The 15,439-nt window shown below is 51.8% G+C and overlaps 7 protein-coding genes and 1 non-coding gene across 8 annotated transcripts; 6 read left to right on the forward strand and 2 right to left on the reverse strand.

Annotated features, from left to right (window-relative positions):
- Positions 1–182: 182 nt before the first annotated feature.
- Positions 183–2,163, forward strand: APUU_31210S (Zn(II)2Cys6 transcription factor; the record flags this gene model as incomplete). The annotated part of the gene is made up of 4 exons (XM_041702389.1): positions 183–235; positions 280–391; positions 438–583; positions 630–2,163. The coding sequence occupies 4 exons, from the start codon at positions 183–185 to the stop codon at positions 2,161–2,163; spliced, it is 1,845 nt and encodes a 614-aa protein (XP_041555179.1).
- A 58-nt stretch (positions 2,164–2,221) lies between these two features.
- APUU_31211A (aromatic ring-hydroxylating oxygenase subunit alpha) lies at positions 2,222–3,556 on the reverse strand (the record flags this gene model as incomplete). Its single annotated transcript, XM_041702390.1, has 3 exons — positions 2,222–2,815; positions 2,874–3,172; positions 3,223–3,556. 3 exons carry the CDS (start codon positions 3,554–3,556, stop codon positions 2,222–2,224), a joined length of 1,227 nt encoding a protein of 408 aa, XP_041555180.1.
- Positions 3,557–3,859: 303 nt separating this feature from the next.
- On the forward strand, positions 3,860–5,188 carry APUU_31212S (NAD(P)/FAD-dependent oxidoreductase; the record flags this gene model as incomplete). Its single annotated transcript, XM_041702391.1, has 2 exons — positions 3,860–4,941; positions 4,993–5,188. 2 exons carry the CDS (start codon positions 3,860–3,862, stop codon positions 5,186–5,188), a joined length of 1,278 nt encoding a protein of 425 aa, XP_041555181.1.
- A 656-nt stretch (positions 5,189–5,844) lies between these two features.
- APUU_31213S (uncharacterized protein) lies at positions 5,845–6,782 on the forward strand (the record flags this gene model as incomplete). Its single annotated transcript, XM_041702392.1, has 3 exons — positions 5,845–5,922; positions 5,975–6,487; positions 6,534–6,782. The coding sequence occupies 3 exons, from the start codon at positions 5,845–5,847 to the stop codon at positions 6,780–6,782; spliced, it is 840 nt and encodes a 279-aa protein (XP_041555182.1).
- Positions 6,783–6,847: 65 nt separating this feature from the next.
- Positions 6,848–6,947, forward strand: APUU_t30013S. The gene has a single exon. It is a non-coding gene; the product is annotated as a tRNA-Met (tRNA).
- A 737-nt stretch (positions 6,948–7,684) lies between these two features.
- On the forward strand, positions 7,685–9,022 carry APUU_31214S (fungal specific transcription factor domain-containing protein; the record flags this gene model as incomplete). Its single annotated transcript, XM_041702393.1, has 3 exons — positions 7,685–7,981; positions 8,033–8,812; positions 8,861–9,022. The coding sequence occupies 3 exons, from the start codon at positions 7,685–7,687 to the stop codon at positions 9,020–9,022; spliced, it is 1,239 nt and encodes a 412-aa protein (XP_041555183.1).
- A 232-nt stretch (positions 9,023–9,254) lies between these two features.
- Positions 9,255–10,751, reverse strand: APUU_31215A (uncharacterized protein; the record flags this gene model as incomplete). Its single annotated transcript, XM_041702394.1, has 1 exon — positions 9,255–10,751. The coding sequence occupies one exon, from the start codon at positions 10,749–10,751 to the stop codon at positions 9,255–9,257; it is 1,497 nt and encodes a 498-aa protein (XP_041555184.1).
- Positions 10,752–11,079: 328 nt separating this feature from the next.
- APUU_31216S (uncharacterized protein) lies at positions 11,080–15,308 on the forward strand (the record flags this gene model as incomplete). The annotated part of the gene is made up of 7 exons (XM_041702395.1): positions 11,080–11,125; positions 11,177–12,029; positions 12,074–12,172; positions 12,217–13,646; positions 13,690–13,875; positions 13,924–15,127; positions 15,182–15,308. The coding sequence occupies 7 exons, from the start codon at positions 11,080–11,082 to the stop codon at positions 15,306–15,308; spliced, it is 3,945 nt and encodes a 1,314-aa protein (XP_041555185.1).
- Between the last annotated feature and the right edge of the window lie 131 nt (positions 15,309–15,439).

Consider the following 15,439-nt stretch of genomic DNA (forward strand, 5'->3'; position numbering starts at 1 on the left):
AGCTCAATCACCAAGTTGCTTTGCAATATATACACTTCCCAATGCGGTATGGTTCGTAGTATATGTTTCCCAATACGAGAACATTAGTAAGAACTTCCTTATCGTCCTTCCATCCAATCTCCGCTCTAAAACGGCTGCATTGATCGTCTCTAAACACAACACCGATGCATTATCACTAGCCCATGGATACATCAAGACCGCCGAAGCGGGCTCGTCAGGCATGCGAACAATGCCGGTGAGTGAATCGTCGACGCATCAAGACAGCACTGACAGTCCTAGACGGAAGAAATCACGGTGTCCCGGGGAGCGTCCGGCCTGCTCATACTGCCAGAGACTGGGCCAGGCTTGCGAATACGCGGGTGATGAAGAACCAGACTATTCCAGGAAGATGGTATGCTTGCTCGTCACATCCGGTTAGGCTTTGATTAATTGTCCAGGAACAACGAGTCGAGGGCATTGAAGGGAAACTGGAGGCCTTGATCGAATGCTTCAGTAACCGGAATCCGCCCCTCACTCCCTCGCCCACGACTACATTTCAACCCAGGCAGCAATATCCTGTCGGGATTGCTAATACCCCGTTGATGTGAGACTCTCTGGGCTTTCGACGGCGGAATACTGACCTTGTTCAGGCAACATAGCTCAGTCGCCCAAGGTGCACTGCAGCTATTTCAGACTTACTGCAATTTCCAGCCCCTGCCTCTTTTCAATTGCCAGTACTTCCCCGCATCTGGCGAGGGCCGCGATGAAGAGCTTCTTCTCGCTATTCAAGCCCTGGGTCTGCGGTTTAGTGGCAATGGCATAGCGGACCCGGAGACGCGCCGGCAGATCAAGGAGTGGGCAGAAAGCTCGAGGCGCATGGTGATGACTCGCGTTACTGAGGGGTCGGTGGAACTATCCACTTTACAATCGTTGTGCATTTTGACATTCATCGACTACACCTCGGGGCACACCATGCGGTCCGGGGCAAACATCCGCCTGGCCACATACATCCTTCAAAATCTGAAATTCGGAAGCGCCGAATTGGCCGATTTAGAGAATGAACGAGATGAACGCGTGCTCCTGCGCTGGAGCTTCCATATGCTTGGGAATCTCACTGGCGAGCCAAGTCCGAGGCTTATGTTTGGCAATAAGAAGGATCTTGGAGTGACTGTTTGTTCCATCCAGCTCAGCGAGGTCTGGGGCCTGGCACAGAGCTATGCTGCTTCTCCTGTTACCGCTGACTCCCCTCCCCCTTGGGCACCCCAGTCGGACTATTCCCGGGTCACATTCCGGCACACCGAGTTTGAAAGCGTCACTCCGCTGAGATACCGTCTTCACGAAACACGCCTTGACGAGTTGACGGGCCCCGACCTTCAGCAGAGGAGGGAATTTTGGGGCCACTGTCTGTTCTTCCAGATGGTCTTCCATGCCATTCCTTGTCTTCTCAACCATCCCCTTTTACTCTCGGCACGATTACGAAACTTCCGCTATACCATGCCACAGTCATTCCTGCGGCACTCTTATGAACAAATAACTCTACACGCAGGATGGATTCTGCACTTCATCGAGCTGCTGGAGGCGAAAGGCTATGAAGTATCAGATCCAACACTTGGACAGTGTGCTGTCATAATCGCGACAATCTATCTCCAGCATAGCTTTGTCGAGGATCTCTTCTTCCGCGAAAAGGCCCAGTCTGGGTATGACAAATGCCTTAGTTTCCTCCAGCGAATGGCCCTCCGATGGCCAAACATTGAGAGGCAGGTCGAAAACCTGCGTCAACTGCGGAGCAGTATTTCTGCCGGAGACATGCAGAATTCTCACCAGACCTGGTCAGTGAACGTCCATCTGCTCCGAGATATCCTGATATCGGCCCCGCCTAAGCAAACCGCGACGGACTTCTTTGGGCCCGGTCTCGCTATGGAAAGTGCACTCCATACAGAATCCTCCACCCCAGATCCAGAGTTTGGACTGATCGGGTCTGCGGGAATTTCTGGCCATAAGACGGTGGCGAGGAACCTGGTCAATTACTACCCTCCTGAGCAGGTTCTACAGCCCACGCCCCCGGACATGTCGGCCTTACTAGGGGAGCCAGGGCTGGGTCTCACTGGGACTCCGGACAATGCGTTTTTGCAGGCGCAGGATTACGGACGGTTTATTGATAACTGGCTGGATCTACCCACGTAGAGCTATTGCAACATATGTACTCACTATATAACGTATTTAGCAATTCAAATATACATCGCTACCAGGCCAATGGACTATTACCACCAGTATTATCCTGACAGTCAAGCTTTCGACAAAAGTCCACCTCCTCCGTCAGCCGACTGTCCATATCCAAGACAGGCGCTGCAGGCCATATTTCCTTTCCCAGTTTCTCCTCCGACTCATGGTGTCCCACCACCAAATCCTTGACAGTCTTCTGGAAAAACAACGGACCCTTTTCGTGCTGTGGATGCAAGTTCCCATGCACATATACCCCGACGTTCAAGTTCTTCTGCGCTGCATTACACAAGTCCTTATCTTCCTTTAGAACCTGCTTGAATATCTTGTTGATACCGTCAAACGCTTCATCGGTAGCGTCTTTGTGCCGGTACACCTCGTACTCCATGTGTGTTTGCGCCGCAGAAACTGGAACGCACCGCATGATGTAGAAGAAATCCTTGGACACGGTCATGGACGCATTAGGGAAGTAGAATGTACTGATGATCCCCATGCCCTCGTGATCAGGCCGGTCTGTGTTGTGATGCTGGATATGCCCAGCTTTTGTTTCGACCCAGTATTTTCCCAAATCGGTAAATTGGACAATCCCTGGGTGCCCGGTTGGGCAGTGGTAGCACTGCAGAGTATTATTAGCAGGTGTACCATGGAAAAGGATGGTTAACGAATGGTCTCACCTCGTTGTAGTTATCTGCCAATGTCTTCCAGTTGTAGTCGCCAACCATATCCCAGGTATGATCGAACCTGTATTGCGAAAAGTCAAATGGTTTAAGACGCGGTTGCTCGTCCACGCCGGCGAAGTCGTCTTCCCATGGTATAGTTGGGGTTTCCGCGGCGTCGAGGTTCACCCAGATGAAGCCGAGCTTGTCGATATGGACGTGGATAGGGAATAGCCCGTTCTTCTCTTTCTCGAACCCCTCAAGCTCCTGGTATCGAGGTGCCTTTGAGAGCTTTCCGTTTAATCCATAGGACCAGCCTATATACTCAGCAAAGCCCGGCGCTAGGTTAAAGAGGAGGGAAGCATACCATGATATTGACATGACAGGATACTCGCCTTACCCGTCTTCTCCTGCACAACAGGAAACGCGCGATGCCGACAGACGTTATGAAAGCCGTTTATCTTCCCCTGGCGATCTCGAATGAGGAAGAATGCGAACCCGGCTTCTTGCAGCTGCAGGTATGTTCCTGGCTCGGGGAATCGCACTTCATGTGAGACAAGCACCCATTTCTTGGAGTAGATGGCCCGGCGCTCGAGGCTGTACATGGCTTCCGAGCGATACCATGATGAGGGCAGATTTGGCAGGGTGGCGTTGTCGTTCTTGGGTTTCGCTGGTTGTGCGTATCCGAAGAGGCGGTTCATTGTGTAGTAGGATACTGTAGTATGGAGGATTATGCAATTGAGGTGAGTCTGGGACATTCCCACCACTGACTTCACCGTTTTATCTTCTTCCCATTTCTGGTCCATTCCCTTGCCCCTCACCTTTGCCTCATCTGGATACTGTAGCCGGCATGTTTGGTTATCCGGGGACGGAACGCGCCCCGGATCCGTGGATGGATCCAGTCCCGCCGGGGAGCGACCCGGACGGAATATTGAAAAGTCTCACATTCTCTGGCTGTTATCTTTCCTACAATCTTCTATTCGCTGAAGTCACCAAAGATAAGAATGGCCCAGAAATCCGAGCCCATCCTTATCATCGGCGCCGGCGTGTTCGGCCTGTCAACCGCCCTCGAACTGACCAAGAGAGGATACACCAACATCACAGTTCTCGACCGCCACGTCCCTCCGGTTGTCGATGGAAGCAGTGTAGACATCTCGCGCATTATCCGCGCCGACTATGCCGACCCAATCTACGCCCAGATGGCCCTCGAAGCCTACAAGGGCTGGACGAGCACCTATGCCGACTTCTACCACCAGTCGGGCTTCATCCTCCTCTCTGAAACAACCAACAACAAATACATCCAGGGCTCGAAGCAAAACATCATCGACAAGGGAGGCCACGTCGATGAGTTCTCCGATATCAGCCAGATGCGACGTCTCTACCCAAGCATCGAGGCCAACCTCCCCTCCGCCGAGGGCTACCACAACCCAATAGGCGGATGGGCAGACGCAGCAGGGAGCATCGGCCGTCTCGCCTCTGAATGCAGCGTCGCAGGCGTATCCATTATAACAGGCCGCCGGGGAACAGTCCACTCGCTTCGCAGATCCTCAAACCGCATTGTTGGCGTCAATCTCGCAGACGGATCCCACCTCCTCGCAGCCCAGGTCATTCTCGCCACGGGCGCCTGGTCAAACCGCCTCCTTGATCTATGCCATACAGCGTCGTCCTCGGGTCAACCCGTTGGCTTTATCCAGCTCACGCCCGAGGAGGCGTCCAAGTTCGCCAAACTCCCCGTCATGATCAACATGACAACAGGCGTGTTCTCGTTCCCGCCTACGCCGGGGACTAACATCCTCAAACTCGCCCGGCACGGCTACGGGTTCGCTACGGAAGTGCGTTCTGAAGCAACAGGGAGTGTGATTTCTGGTCCTAGACGCGACGGCAGTAATGCGTCGTCCGGGTATCTCCCTGATGACGCGGACGCTGCGCTTCGCGATGGCCTGCGTGGGTTCTTCCCTAGTCTGGGGGAGCGGCCTTGGATGAATCGCAGACTGTGTTGGTATACGGATACGCCGACTGGAGATTTTATTATCGATCGGCATCCCGAGTTAGAAGGGTTGTTTGTTGCTACGGGTGGTGCTGGACAGTAAGTTCCTATTCCCTATTCACCACTGTAGATGTTTATTAATTCTGGTAGCGCTTTTAAATTCCTCCCCGTCCTTGGAAAATATGTTGCGGATTGCTTTGAGAACCGTGGCCCTAGTGAACTTCGCCAGAAGTGGAAGTTGAAGACGCCGACGAATGGGTCTGGGTCTGTTGTTATGGCTGGAGATGGGAGTCGTGGTGGACCGCCTTTGAGGAAGTTGTCTGTGCAGGAGCAGTCGAAGCTGTAGGTATGCAAGCATTTATCATATAGATATAGAACTCAGAAAGCAGACTTTAACCGTTACGAAACCCTTCTGCCTGGTACGTTGTTTATAGGGATATCCTACGGCTTTGACGGCGGAAAGGATGTCTATGCAGGTGTCGACCTTGCAGCTCTTCATCATCTTTTACTTTATTTCTTCGAGGTCTATAATTATATACAGGTATGAGCTTGAGTCTTCCGTTCTATTGTCGTGCTTAGTTCGTGTGGACGGACTATCGCGCATGAGCCAGAATACAGCCACCACAGACAAATGGAGCCAGTGTTTGAATTGTCTTTTTTAAAATTAATAATCATATGCATTCACTCGATGTATCTGTCCAATTGTCTCAAATGCGCGCCTGGTGACACCCTCGTGTTCCATGCATCAAGGTCGTTGAAACGTCTCGGACGTTTCGGATATGCCGAGGGTGCAATACCGACGGCATTCAAGTACCGAGTGCGTTCTCAACCCAATAATATTTATTATGGCCTTCGTTTGCCGATAGAAACAATCCGAGATGCGAGGTTGAAATGGAAAAGGTGGATTGAGGTGGTGGGTCAATATATATATGTGTACAACACCCGTAACTCATCATCAACAATATCATTTTACTCAAACTCAAACAAACATTCAAATCCATAATGAAGTGGCAGTCTATCATAACGCTTCTCAGTTACAGCTGTCTTGCCCTCGCAGCAGGAAACGGCCCTTACGATGCTGTATGTCCATCCACCCCCCATCCTGCTATAACTGCATCATAACCCAATCCAGTCCCACTCAGCAGACCCCTCCCTCCCCAAACACACCATCTACATGCCCAACACTCCGCCAGAGAACGTCACCCTCCCAGTCCTAATCTGGGGAAACGGGGCATGCTCCGCCAACGGAACCCTCTTCGGCAATTTCCTCACCAACATCGCCTCCTACGGCTTCATCGCCATTGCCTCGGGTGCGCCCAACGGGCACGGAACGACGGACGTCCAGCTCATGAAAGACGCATTGGACTGGATTGAGAAGACGGCTGGCAAGCCGGGAACTAAGTATAAGAATGTTGATACCGCGAGACTCGCAGTTGCGGGACAGAGTTGTGGGGGGCTGGAGACGTACCAGATGCGAGATGATCCGAGGGTGAAATATCTTGGGATTTTCAACTCCGGGTTCGTGGATATGGGACTTATAGGGGGGATTATTGGGATGCCGAATGAGAGTCCGGATACCATCAAGGAGGTGAAGAAGCCGGTGTTTTACTTTTTGGGTGGGCAGGAGGATATTGCGTATAAGAAAGTGAGTTGTGTGTCTAGGCTTTAGGACATTGCTAAAGATTTAATAGGGCATGGCGGATTATAAGGCTCTAACTGGAGTGCCGAAATGGGTGGGAAACTTCCCTGTTGGGCACATGGGCACTTATGCGCAACCTGAAGGGGGTGCTTTTGCGGTGGCTGCTGTGAACTGGCTGTCATGGGTGCTGAAGGAGGATCCCAGCAAGGAGAAGTGGTTTACTGGGGGTGGGGCTCAGAAGGCTGGCTGGAAGGAGGTTGACAGTGAGGGTTTGGACAGTCTCCTGTCGGCTAAGACTTGATATCATCTTCGGTTCATTCGAGGCCTGGCTCAGGATACGCTTTAGTGGAGCTGCTGAATAATTCTGTTTCCATGGTCTAGTGGTTAGGACGGCGGTCTCATAAGATGACGATTTCTCTAAAGAAGTTGCAATCCGCAAGCACGAGTTCGATTCTCGTTGGAAGCATTCTTTTTGGTTCCTTTTAATTAAATTTTAGGCCACTTTTCCGTACCGAGATAGCGAATGACTCCAACTCTCCAGTAACGTCGGCGGACGAATAACCAGCCAAGGCCCTATCTGCTATCACCCCCGCATTTTGATCCTTCAGCGATCCTTGTCTGGTTGACCCCAATCTCTAGTCCGGTTGGAGATGCCTCACTTTACTCAACTCTGCATGATCATGTACGGTCTAGCCGATTGTTATCCGCACGATGGATCCCATTACGCGAGCACGCACCGGCTGCTGGACCTGTCGTGCGAGGAGAGTCAAATGTGACGGCAAGTATACTGCGCTCTGATATGGTGTATGAAGCTGATAAACCTGTCGTGAAGAGACGCATCCTGTATGCCATCGTTGCACGAGAACTAATGCGTCTTGCGGATATGGCATCAGACTAACGTGGCATGAAGAGTCGATTGCTCGAGGGGTCTGTCATGGAAGATCGGCTGTTTGGTCTAAGCATAGCCCTAACAGGAGGAACAGTACGAATCAGCGAAAGAGACATGCATTAGACCATCATGCAAGAGATCCATCCGCCGGTCCAACTCATGCGTGGGCGTTTCTAAATACGTCTGTCTCTGATCTCGAGATTTACTACAACCTACGGCATGATACTCAGATAGAAGACTTCATGTTAAAGGGGCCACCACCAACGATAAGCACACTCCCTCCATTTGGTCGATCAGTCCATGACCCCTCGTTGATGTCGTACTTTGAACGCATCATCTGCAGCAGCTCTACCCTCGTCGACAACGCGCATTGCAATCCATACCGTTATTTGATCTTGCCTATGGCGTTGGCCTCAGACGGATTGTATCATGCAACTCTAGCAATTGCTGCAAATACTCTACGACTGTCGAATCCTTTATATCGTCTCCCGGCTCTGGAGCATCACCACCATGCCCTAGCCTACCTACGCGGCTTACTAGACCAAGATCAATGGACCGACAGAGAGCTCGATGAGATGACGGGACTCGTCCTGATGTTATGTTGGTTTGAGGTACTCTCTGTCGCCAATTTACATTCTTCTATAGCTGACCTCAGTGTCTAGATCTCCGACAACAGCTGCTCATCCTGGGTAACCCATCTAAACGGATACCAGGACCTTCTGCGCGCGCGACAGCATCGGCAAGCAATGACGTCTCAATGTCGCTCACCCCATAGCGAACAGCTCTCTAGTTTCTTCAATCGTTATTTCGCATTTCACCTTGTGTTAGCGAGGACTGCGTTTCGGCTGGATGACTCGGTATTCGCATTGCAGCCGATGCTGGGCCTGATGCATGAGTCTGATGCTAACAAACTGGAAGAGAATGAAGCGGATATTATTGACCCGTATATGGGGCTGAGCCACTCGCTATTGCTGCTCATTAATCAAGTCGCCCAGATAGCATGGGAGGATAGGGATGGTGGCAGTGTTGGTGATGACAGCAATAACGTTCTACAACTCAAAGAGCGTCTAGAGAATCTCCAGCAAATTCCACCGCCTCTAGGTAACGACGCAGAGGCAGAGACAGAATGCGTTGCTATTGCGGAGGCAAATCGACTCGGGGCATTACTTCTGTTGCATGAAGTCTGCTCCAGAAAGGACACGAAGAATGAAAGAGGGGCTCGACATCTTCCTCGACATCTTCAAATGCTAGATTCAGGCGAAAAGGATCACGGCGTCAAGAGTATTTTATCTCTTATATTGGAAAAGAAAGCAAGCATGATGCGCACAGCGGTGTTACCACTCTGGCCACTCTTTCTAGCCGGTTGCTGTGCTCCCACCGATGCAGAGAGAGTGATTGTGATGCAGTTGTTTGAGGAATTGGAAGGGATACGGAGGTTTGGGGTAAGTTTGAGTACTATCTATTTGCTACTTAACAGGCTGACGGTCTAGAATATTGCACCGGCGATGGAGGTAGTGCAGATGGTCTGGCGACAGCGGGATTTGGCTGCACAGGATGGGAGAAAAAAGAGAAGCGACAGAGGAGGCCAGGCAAGGTTTGAATGGGAGCGTGCTATGGCGATGCTTGGGGGTTGGAAGTTGAGTTTGACGTAGTGTCATAATCCTATATCAATATCAATGATAGGGATGGCTACAAACTAGGGCTACCTCATCGGAGTAAAATAGTCGCCCCAACCTTCCATATCAACTAAGGCTACTACGTATCTCCAAGATCTAAGATAAAGATATCATGGACAGATTGTATGATATGTAATTGGAAATTCTCCACCTCGTTCCGACCTTCCTATACAGCAGTTGGAGACACCTGACTCGCTATCAATGTTAATCAATAAGTGTATCGAAACCCCTTCTTCTCCTTATCAGTGAGGTCCGAAAAGGCCGATTCCTCTGTCACTGTATCCCCATCTCTCTCCTGCTTCCTGTCTCTCCTCCGGTTCTCACGCCAACAAAGCAGCCCATACGCACCGATCGAGAAAATCGCCACAACCAAACATGCAAGAAGCCCTTCGTATCCTTTTGAATAAGTCGGCGCATCGTCTTCCTGGAATGCCTGCGGGCCGATGATATTTCCCACGCAGTAGGCTAGGAAAAATATCGCATTCATGGTCAACTTCTTGGAGTGGCCGCTCGTATTGGCCATGGGCAGCGAAGTCGACAGCACATACGGCGCCCAGTAGGTATAGAAGACGTAGTACGCAGCGAGAAGGCCGTTTGTATTCTCCCTTGGTAGCTTCCACATGAGGACTGCGCAGACCATCGGGACGAGATCTGCGATCGCGATAATGGCGCAGCGCGAGTTGGGGATATATGCGACAATGAATCCTAGTAGGATCTGCCACACTGTGGCAAGGACACCGGTTGGAATACCTAAAACCGTCGTAACGAGTCGCGAATATCCCAGCCCGTTGACGATAATCGCGGAGAATGTCACCAGTCCGCCATTTGGGATGTTCTGTGCCAGCGAGAAGAGGGCTAGCAGCCAGGTCTTTGGGTCTAGGAGACACTCGCGCACTTGGTACCATTTGATCGTTTTATCCTCCATGCCGGTATTATTGTCCTTGACGCGCTCGAGACAGACGAACTTCTCGCGGTCGGAGAAATACCAGCACTGGACTGGCGAGTCGGGCAGGAATACCCAGAGCACCGCGGCCCAGAGCATCGAGAACCCACCCAGGACGAGGAAAAGAAGTCTCCATGGACTGAGAGATGTATTTGTCTGCCCGATGCCGTAGCTGACCAGGCCCGCGAAGACCGACGAGAGCTGGTTGAACCAGAAGGCGACGCGGATGGGCTGCTCGCTGGTCTTCCACCACATGACGGTGAGGATACTGGAGATAGGAAACGCAGTGGCCTCGAGCATCCCCATGAGAAAGCGCACTGTCGCGAGGCCAGCGAAGTTCTGCGTCGCTGCTGTGCAGAGCATCAGCACGGCCCAGCCGAAGACCATGCTGGCGTAGAGCTTTGCGACCGGGAGGCGCTGGATCAGCAGGGCGGAGGGATACTCGAAGACCAGGTAGCCAAAGTAGAAGATGGAGCCGACCCAGGAGTACTGGTTCCCTGTGAGATGGGTGTCTGTTTCCATGCCGTAGATTGCTGCGTTGGAGATGATGACTTTGTCGACGGCGGCGAGGACGACGGTGGTCATGATCAGGGGAATCAGAATGAGATCGATCTTCCAGAGCACTCGACGGGCTTCTTCTGGGGACACGGGGGCGTGAGTTATGGCTGTATCGAGACGAGCGAGGAATTGGGCGGCGACATCGTGCTGGTTGAGAATCTCTCCTGCTTGTGTGTCGTGGTCGTCCTGTTTCGTGTCTGCCATATTGATATACTCCGAGAAGGTGATATACAGTGATATACAGTGATATACAGTGATATAGTATAAGTTGGAGGGAGACACCTATAAATGGACAGAGACTTTCCAGATAACATCCCTGTTTATCCTGTCCCTGTTTTATCCTTATCTCAATGACTCGCCATCTCAGCACGAGGGGAAGGTCGGAACGAGCAATGATAAACATATCAAGACCCCTCACGCTCAGTCTCACCCGCGGTATTGCTCCAATAGCGATCTCTCCAATACTTGGCAATCTCCAATATCCAATATAAGAACAGCCGGCGACTCCCAACTGCACTCCCACAACCACACCATGTCTCCCCACAAGCTAGACGGCCTGAGCATCAAGATCGCCATCGGTATGTCACAGTATCACAACCAACTATAACTATTGTATATTAACAAGATAGATCGCGGCGGCACATTCACCGACTGCCTCGGGATAATCCCCGGCCAGTCCGACATCGTGGTGAAGCTCCTCTCGCAAGACCCAGCAAACTACGCCGACGCCCCAATCGAGGGGATAAGACGCATCCTCTCGCAAGCAACAGGCAAAACCATCCCCCGTGATGAAAAGCTCTCGCTGGCTGATTTCGCGTCTAGCAGTATCCGCATGGGCACGACGGTTGCGACGAATGCCCTGCTGGAGCGGAAGGGTGAGCGCCATGCATTGCTGATTACGAAGGGATTCAAGGATGCGCTGCGGATTGGGACGCAGTCGAGGCCGAAGCTGTTTGCGTTGAATATTCAACGGCCGGATGTGTTGTATGAGGAGGTGGTTGAGGTTGATGAGAGGGTCACTGTGGAGGATTATCAGCAGAATCCAGCGCCGGATAAGGAGGGACTGCAGCGGGCTTTGGAGTCTGATTCTGATTTGAGAAAAGGGGTCAGTGGTGAGGTTATTAGAGTGCTGGAGGCCTTGGATGAAGACAAAACGAGAGAAAGTCTACAGAAATTGTATGACAAGAGATATCGCTCGGTTGCGGTGTGCTTGGTCCATGCGTATACGTTTCAAGAGCACGAGCTGGCCATCGAGCGGATTGCAAGGGAGATTGGCTTCACGCAGATTTCTCTCTCCAGTCAGCTACTGCCGATGATTAAGATGACCTCTCGCGGTGCGTCAGCTACTGCGGATGCGTACTTGACGCCGGTCATTCAGCGATATATCCAGGGATTTCGAGAGGGATTCAAGGATGGATTGCGCTCGGCGGACACGCGATGTGAATTCATGCAGAGTGATGGAGGGCTGGCTACATTTGATAAGTATGACTACTGTTTCTCTAGTTGTGTCAATGCTAATGAGACAGGTTTAATGGCCTCCGCGCCATTCTATCCGGTCCTGCTGGAGGAGTTGTCGGATATGCTGGAACGTCCTTCGACGAGACAGAGAGAAAACCGGTTATAGGGTAAGAATATCATATACATTCACTTTCATCTACTGACATTCTAGCTTCGACATGGGCGGCACCAGCACTGACGTGTCTCGCTACGATGGAAAGCTGGAGCACACCTTCGAGAATACAATATCAGGCGTGACGGTGATGGCACCACAGCTTGATATCAACACTGTCGCAGCAGGCGGGGGAAGTATTCTCTTCTGGCGTCACGGGCTATTTGTTGTCGGCCCCGAGTCTGCAGGTGCTCATCCAGGCCCTGCATGCTATCGCAAGGGCGGGCCTTTAACAGTGACAGACGCAAATCTGCTTCTTGGGAGACTACTACCAGATTACTTTCCTAAGATCTTTGGCCCGAAGGAGAATCAGGCTCTGGATGTTGAGATTGTGCGCCAGAAGTTCACTGAGTTGGCACAGAGGATTAATGCAGAAACAGGACAGGATAAAACACCGGAAGAGATTGCCCTTGGGTATATCCAGGTTGCGAATGAGTCCATGGCAAAACCTATTCGGGCGTTGACGGAAGCCCGTGGCTTTGATACTTCAGCGCACAATCTGGCGTGCTTTGGCGGTGCAGGGGGTCAGCACGCATGCGCTATCGCATCTTCACTGTCAATTGGGACTGTGATTGTCCACAGATACTCGTCCATCCTGTCGGCATACGGCATGGCACTGGCCGACGTCGTTCATGAAGCCCAGGAGCCAGCGTCGGGTGTATTCACAGCAGAAGCTATGGAGTCTGTCAACCAGCGAATTACAGCATTGAAAGACAAAGTATCCACGGCATTGACAACAGATGGGATCGAAGAGAGTCAGATTTCCCATGAAGTATACCTGAACCTGCGCTATCAGGGCACGGACAACGCACTCATGGTGCTACAGCCAGACCACGGAGACTTTATTGCGGAATTCGTCAAGGAACACCATCGCGAATTCTCATTTACATTCCCCGGCCGTAATATCCTGGTTGAAGATATCCGCGTGCGCGGCGTTGGAAAGGCGACGTCTGTCCCTTCGGAGGCACCCCAGCACGAACTGGCAATGATACCTAAAACGCCAGTCGGGCGTGAGAAGCAGGATGACTCGACAGTGGTATATTTCTCTGGAACAGGCCAGGCGGAGACTCCTGTGTTCTTCCTCGAGAACCTGGAACCAGGAAGCCTGATACAAGGACCGGCCATGGTCATCGACAAAACACAGACTGTTGTCGTGGAACCAAACGCAACAGCTACAATCCTGTCTCGCCATGTTATTCTGGACGTACAGTCGTCCAAGAAGCAAACAGCCGATACCACTATCGTCGATCCCATAAAATTGTCCATCTTCGGCCATCGCTTCATGTCTGTTGCAGACCGGATGAGCCGTATGTTCCAGAAGACGTCGGTGTCGACGAATATCAAAGAACGACTCGATTTCTCGTGCGCTGTATTTTCGCCAGACGGGAAATTAGTAGCGAATGCACCAAACGTGCCTGTACATCTAGGAAGTAAGTTTGTTGCATAGGTTATTAGCAGTGCTAACAGCCCTAGGTATGGAGTATGCTGTTAGATACCAGCACCAGCAATATAGTGGGAATCTGCACCCTGGCGACCATATACTCACCAACCATCCCCTAGCCGGAGGGACGCATCTTCCAGATATCACCATTATCACCCCGGTATGGAATGCAGAGGGCACGCGCATCATCTTCTACGTGGCATCCCGCGGGCATCACGGTAGCTGCCCCGTCCAATATCATGTCTGGATAATGCTAACAAGAACAGCTGAAATCGGCGGTATCGCTCCAGGCTCTATGCCATCAAATAGCAAAATGCTATACGAAGAAGGCGCCATGACCATGGGCTTCAAAATCGTATCCCAAGACCGGTTCGACGAGGAAATCGTCCGCAAATTCCTCTACGACGAGCCAGCCTCATATCCAAAATGCAGCGGCACACGGACATACAACGATAACGTATCAGACCTAAAAGCAGCCATTGCAGCAAATCACAAAGGCGCAAAGCTACTAGAAGGTTTAGTCGCAGAAAACACATTAGAAGTCGTCCACTTCTACATGGACGCCATCAAACGCACCGCCGAAATCGCCGTCCGCGATCTCCTCAAATCAATCGGATCGCAGAATCCAGACAAGCACCTCCGCTTCTCAGATTTCATGGACGACGGCACCGAAATCAAGCTAGAGATCCGAATCGACCCTTCCTCTGGCTCGGCGGATTTCGATTTCACAGGGACGGGCTATGAAACGTTTAACTGTCTCAATGCGCCCAAGGCGATCGCCCACTCGGCTATTATATATGTCTTGCGCGCGTTGATAGATGTCGATATCCCGCTAAATGAAGGCTGTCTTGCACCTGTGAATGTAATCATCCCCGAGGGGACATTGATTAACCCCTCTGGGCATGCCGCCGTATGCGCAGGGAACCCTATTACCTCGCAGCGGATTACGGATGTCGTTCTTGGAGCGTTTCGAGCATGCGCTGCGTCGCAGGGATGCTGCAACATTATCTCCTTTGGCATGGGTGGTCTCGATGAGAACGGCGTTGATATTCCGGGTTTCGGCGTCGGGGAGACGATTTGCGGTGGCTCGGGCGCTGGGCCGTCATGGCATGGAACGTCTGGTGTGCATGTGCATATGACGAATACGAGGATTACAGATGCTGAGGTTTATGAGCTGCGGTATCCGGTTATCCTGCGGCAGTTTTCGATTCGGAGGGGGTCTGGTGGACGTGGTATGTATCGTGGTGGGGATGGGGTGGTTCGGGAATTGGAGTTTCGGATGCCGCTGTCTGTGTCGATGCTGAGTGAGCGTAGGGTTTATAGACCGTATGGGCTGGAGGGTGGTGAGGCTGGCCAGGTGGGCTTGAATCTGTATGTGAAGAAGGAACAGGATGGGACGGAACGGACGATCAACATTGGGGGGAAGATGGAGTTGCAGGTGCAGCCAGGGGAGCGGATCTTGATCCATACGTAAGTACTACTCAGGGGTATACATTGAACAGAAGAGATTGCTGACGAGAATAGACCTGGAGGAGGCGGATGGGGAGTTGAGAGGGCGGATTTGGCCCAGGCATATACAACCACCGTGAATGCGTTTCAACCACGAGGGAGTGTGCATGCATTCAGTGCCACTGCAGAGGCGGCCTCATAGCAGGCTCGTATCTTGTACCCAAGTGGACGGAGATTGGACATTTCCTCGTATTCGGTTCCACAAGCAGTCGATCCCAGGCTGCACGTCTTCAAGTATTTAGGGGGTGCCTAGAATCGTATAACTTATAACAC

Source organism: Aspergillus puulaauensis, chromosome 3 (assembly GCF_016861865.1).
Source record: "Aspergillus puulaauensis MK2 DNA, chromosome 3, nearly complete sequence".
Taxonomy (NCBI): Eukaryota; Fungi; Ascomycota; class Eurotiomycetes; order Eurotiales; family Aspergillaceae; genus Aspergillus; species Aspergillus puulaauensis.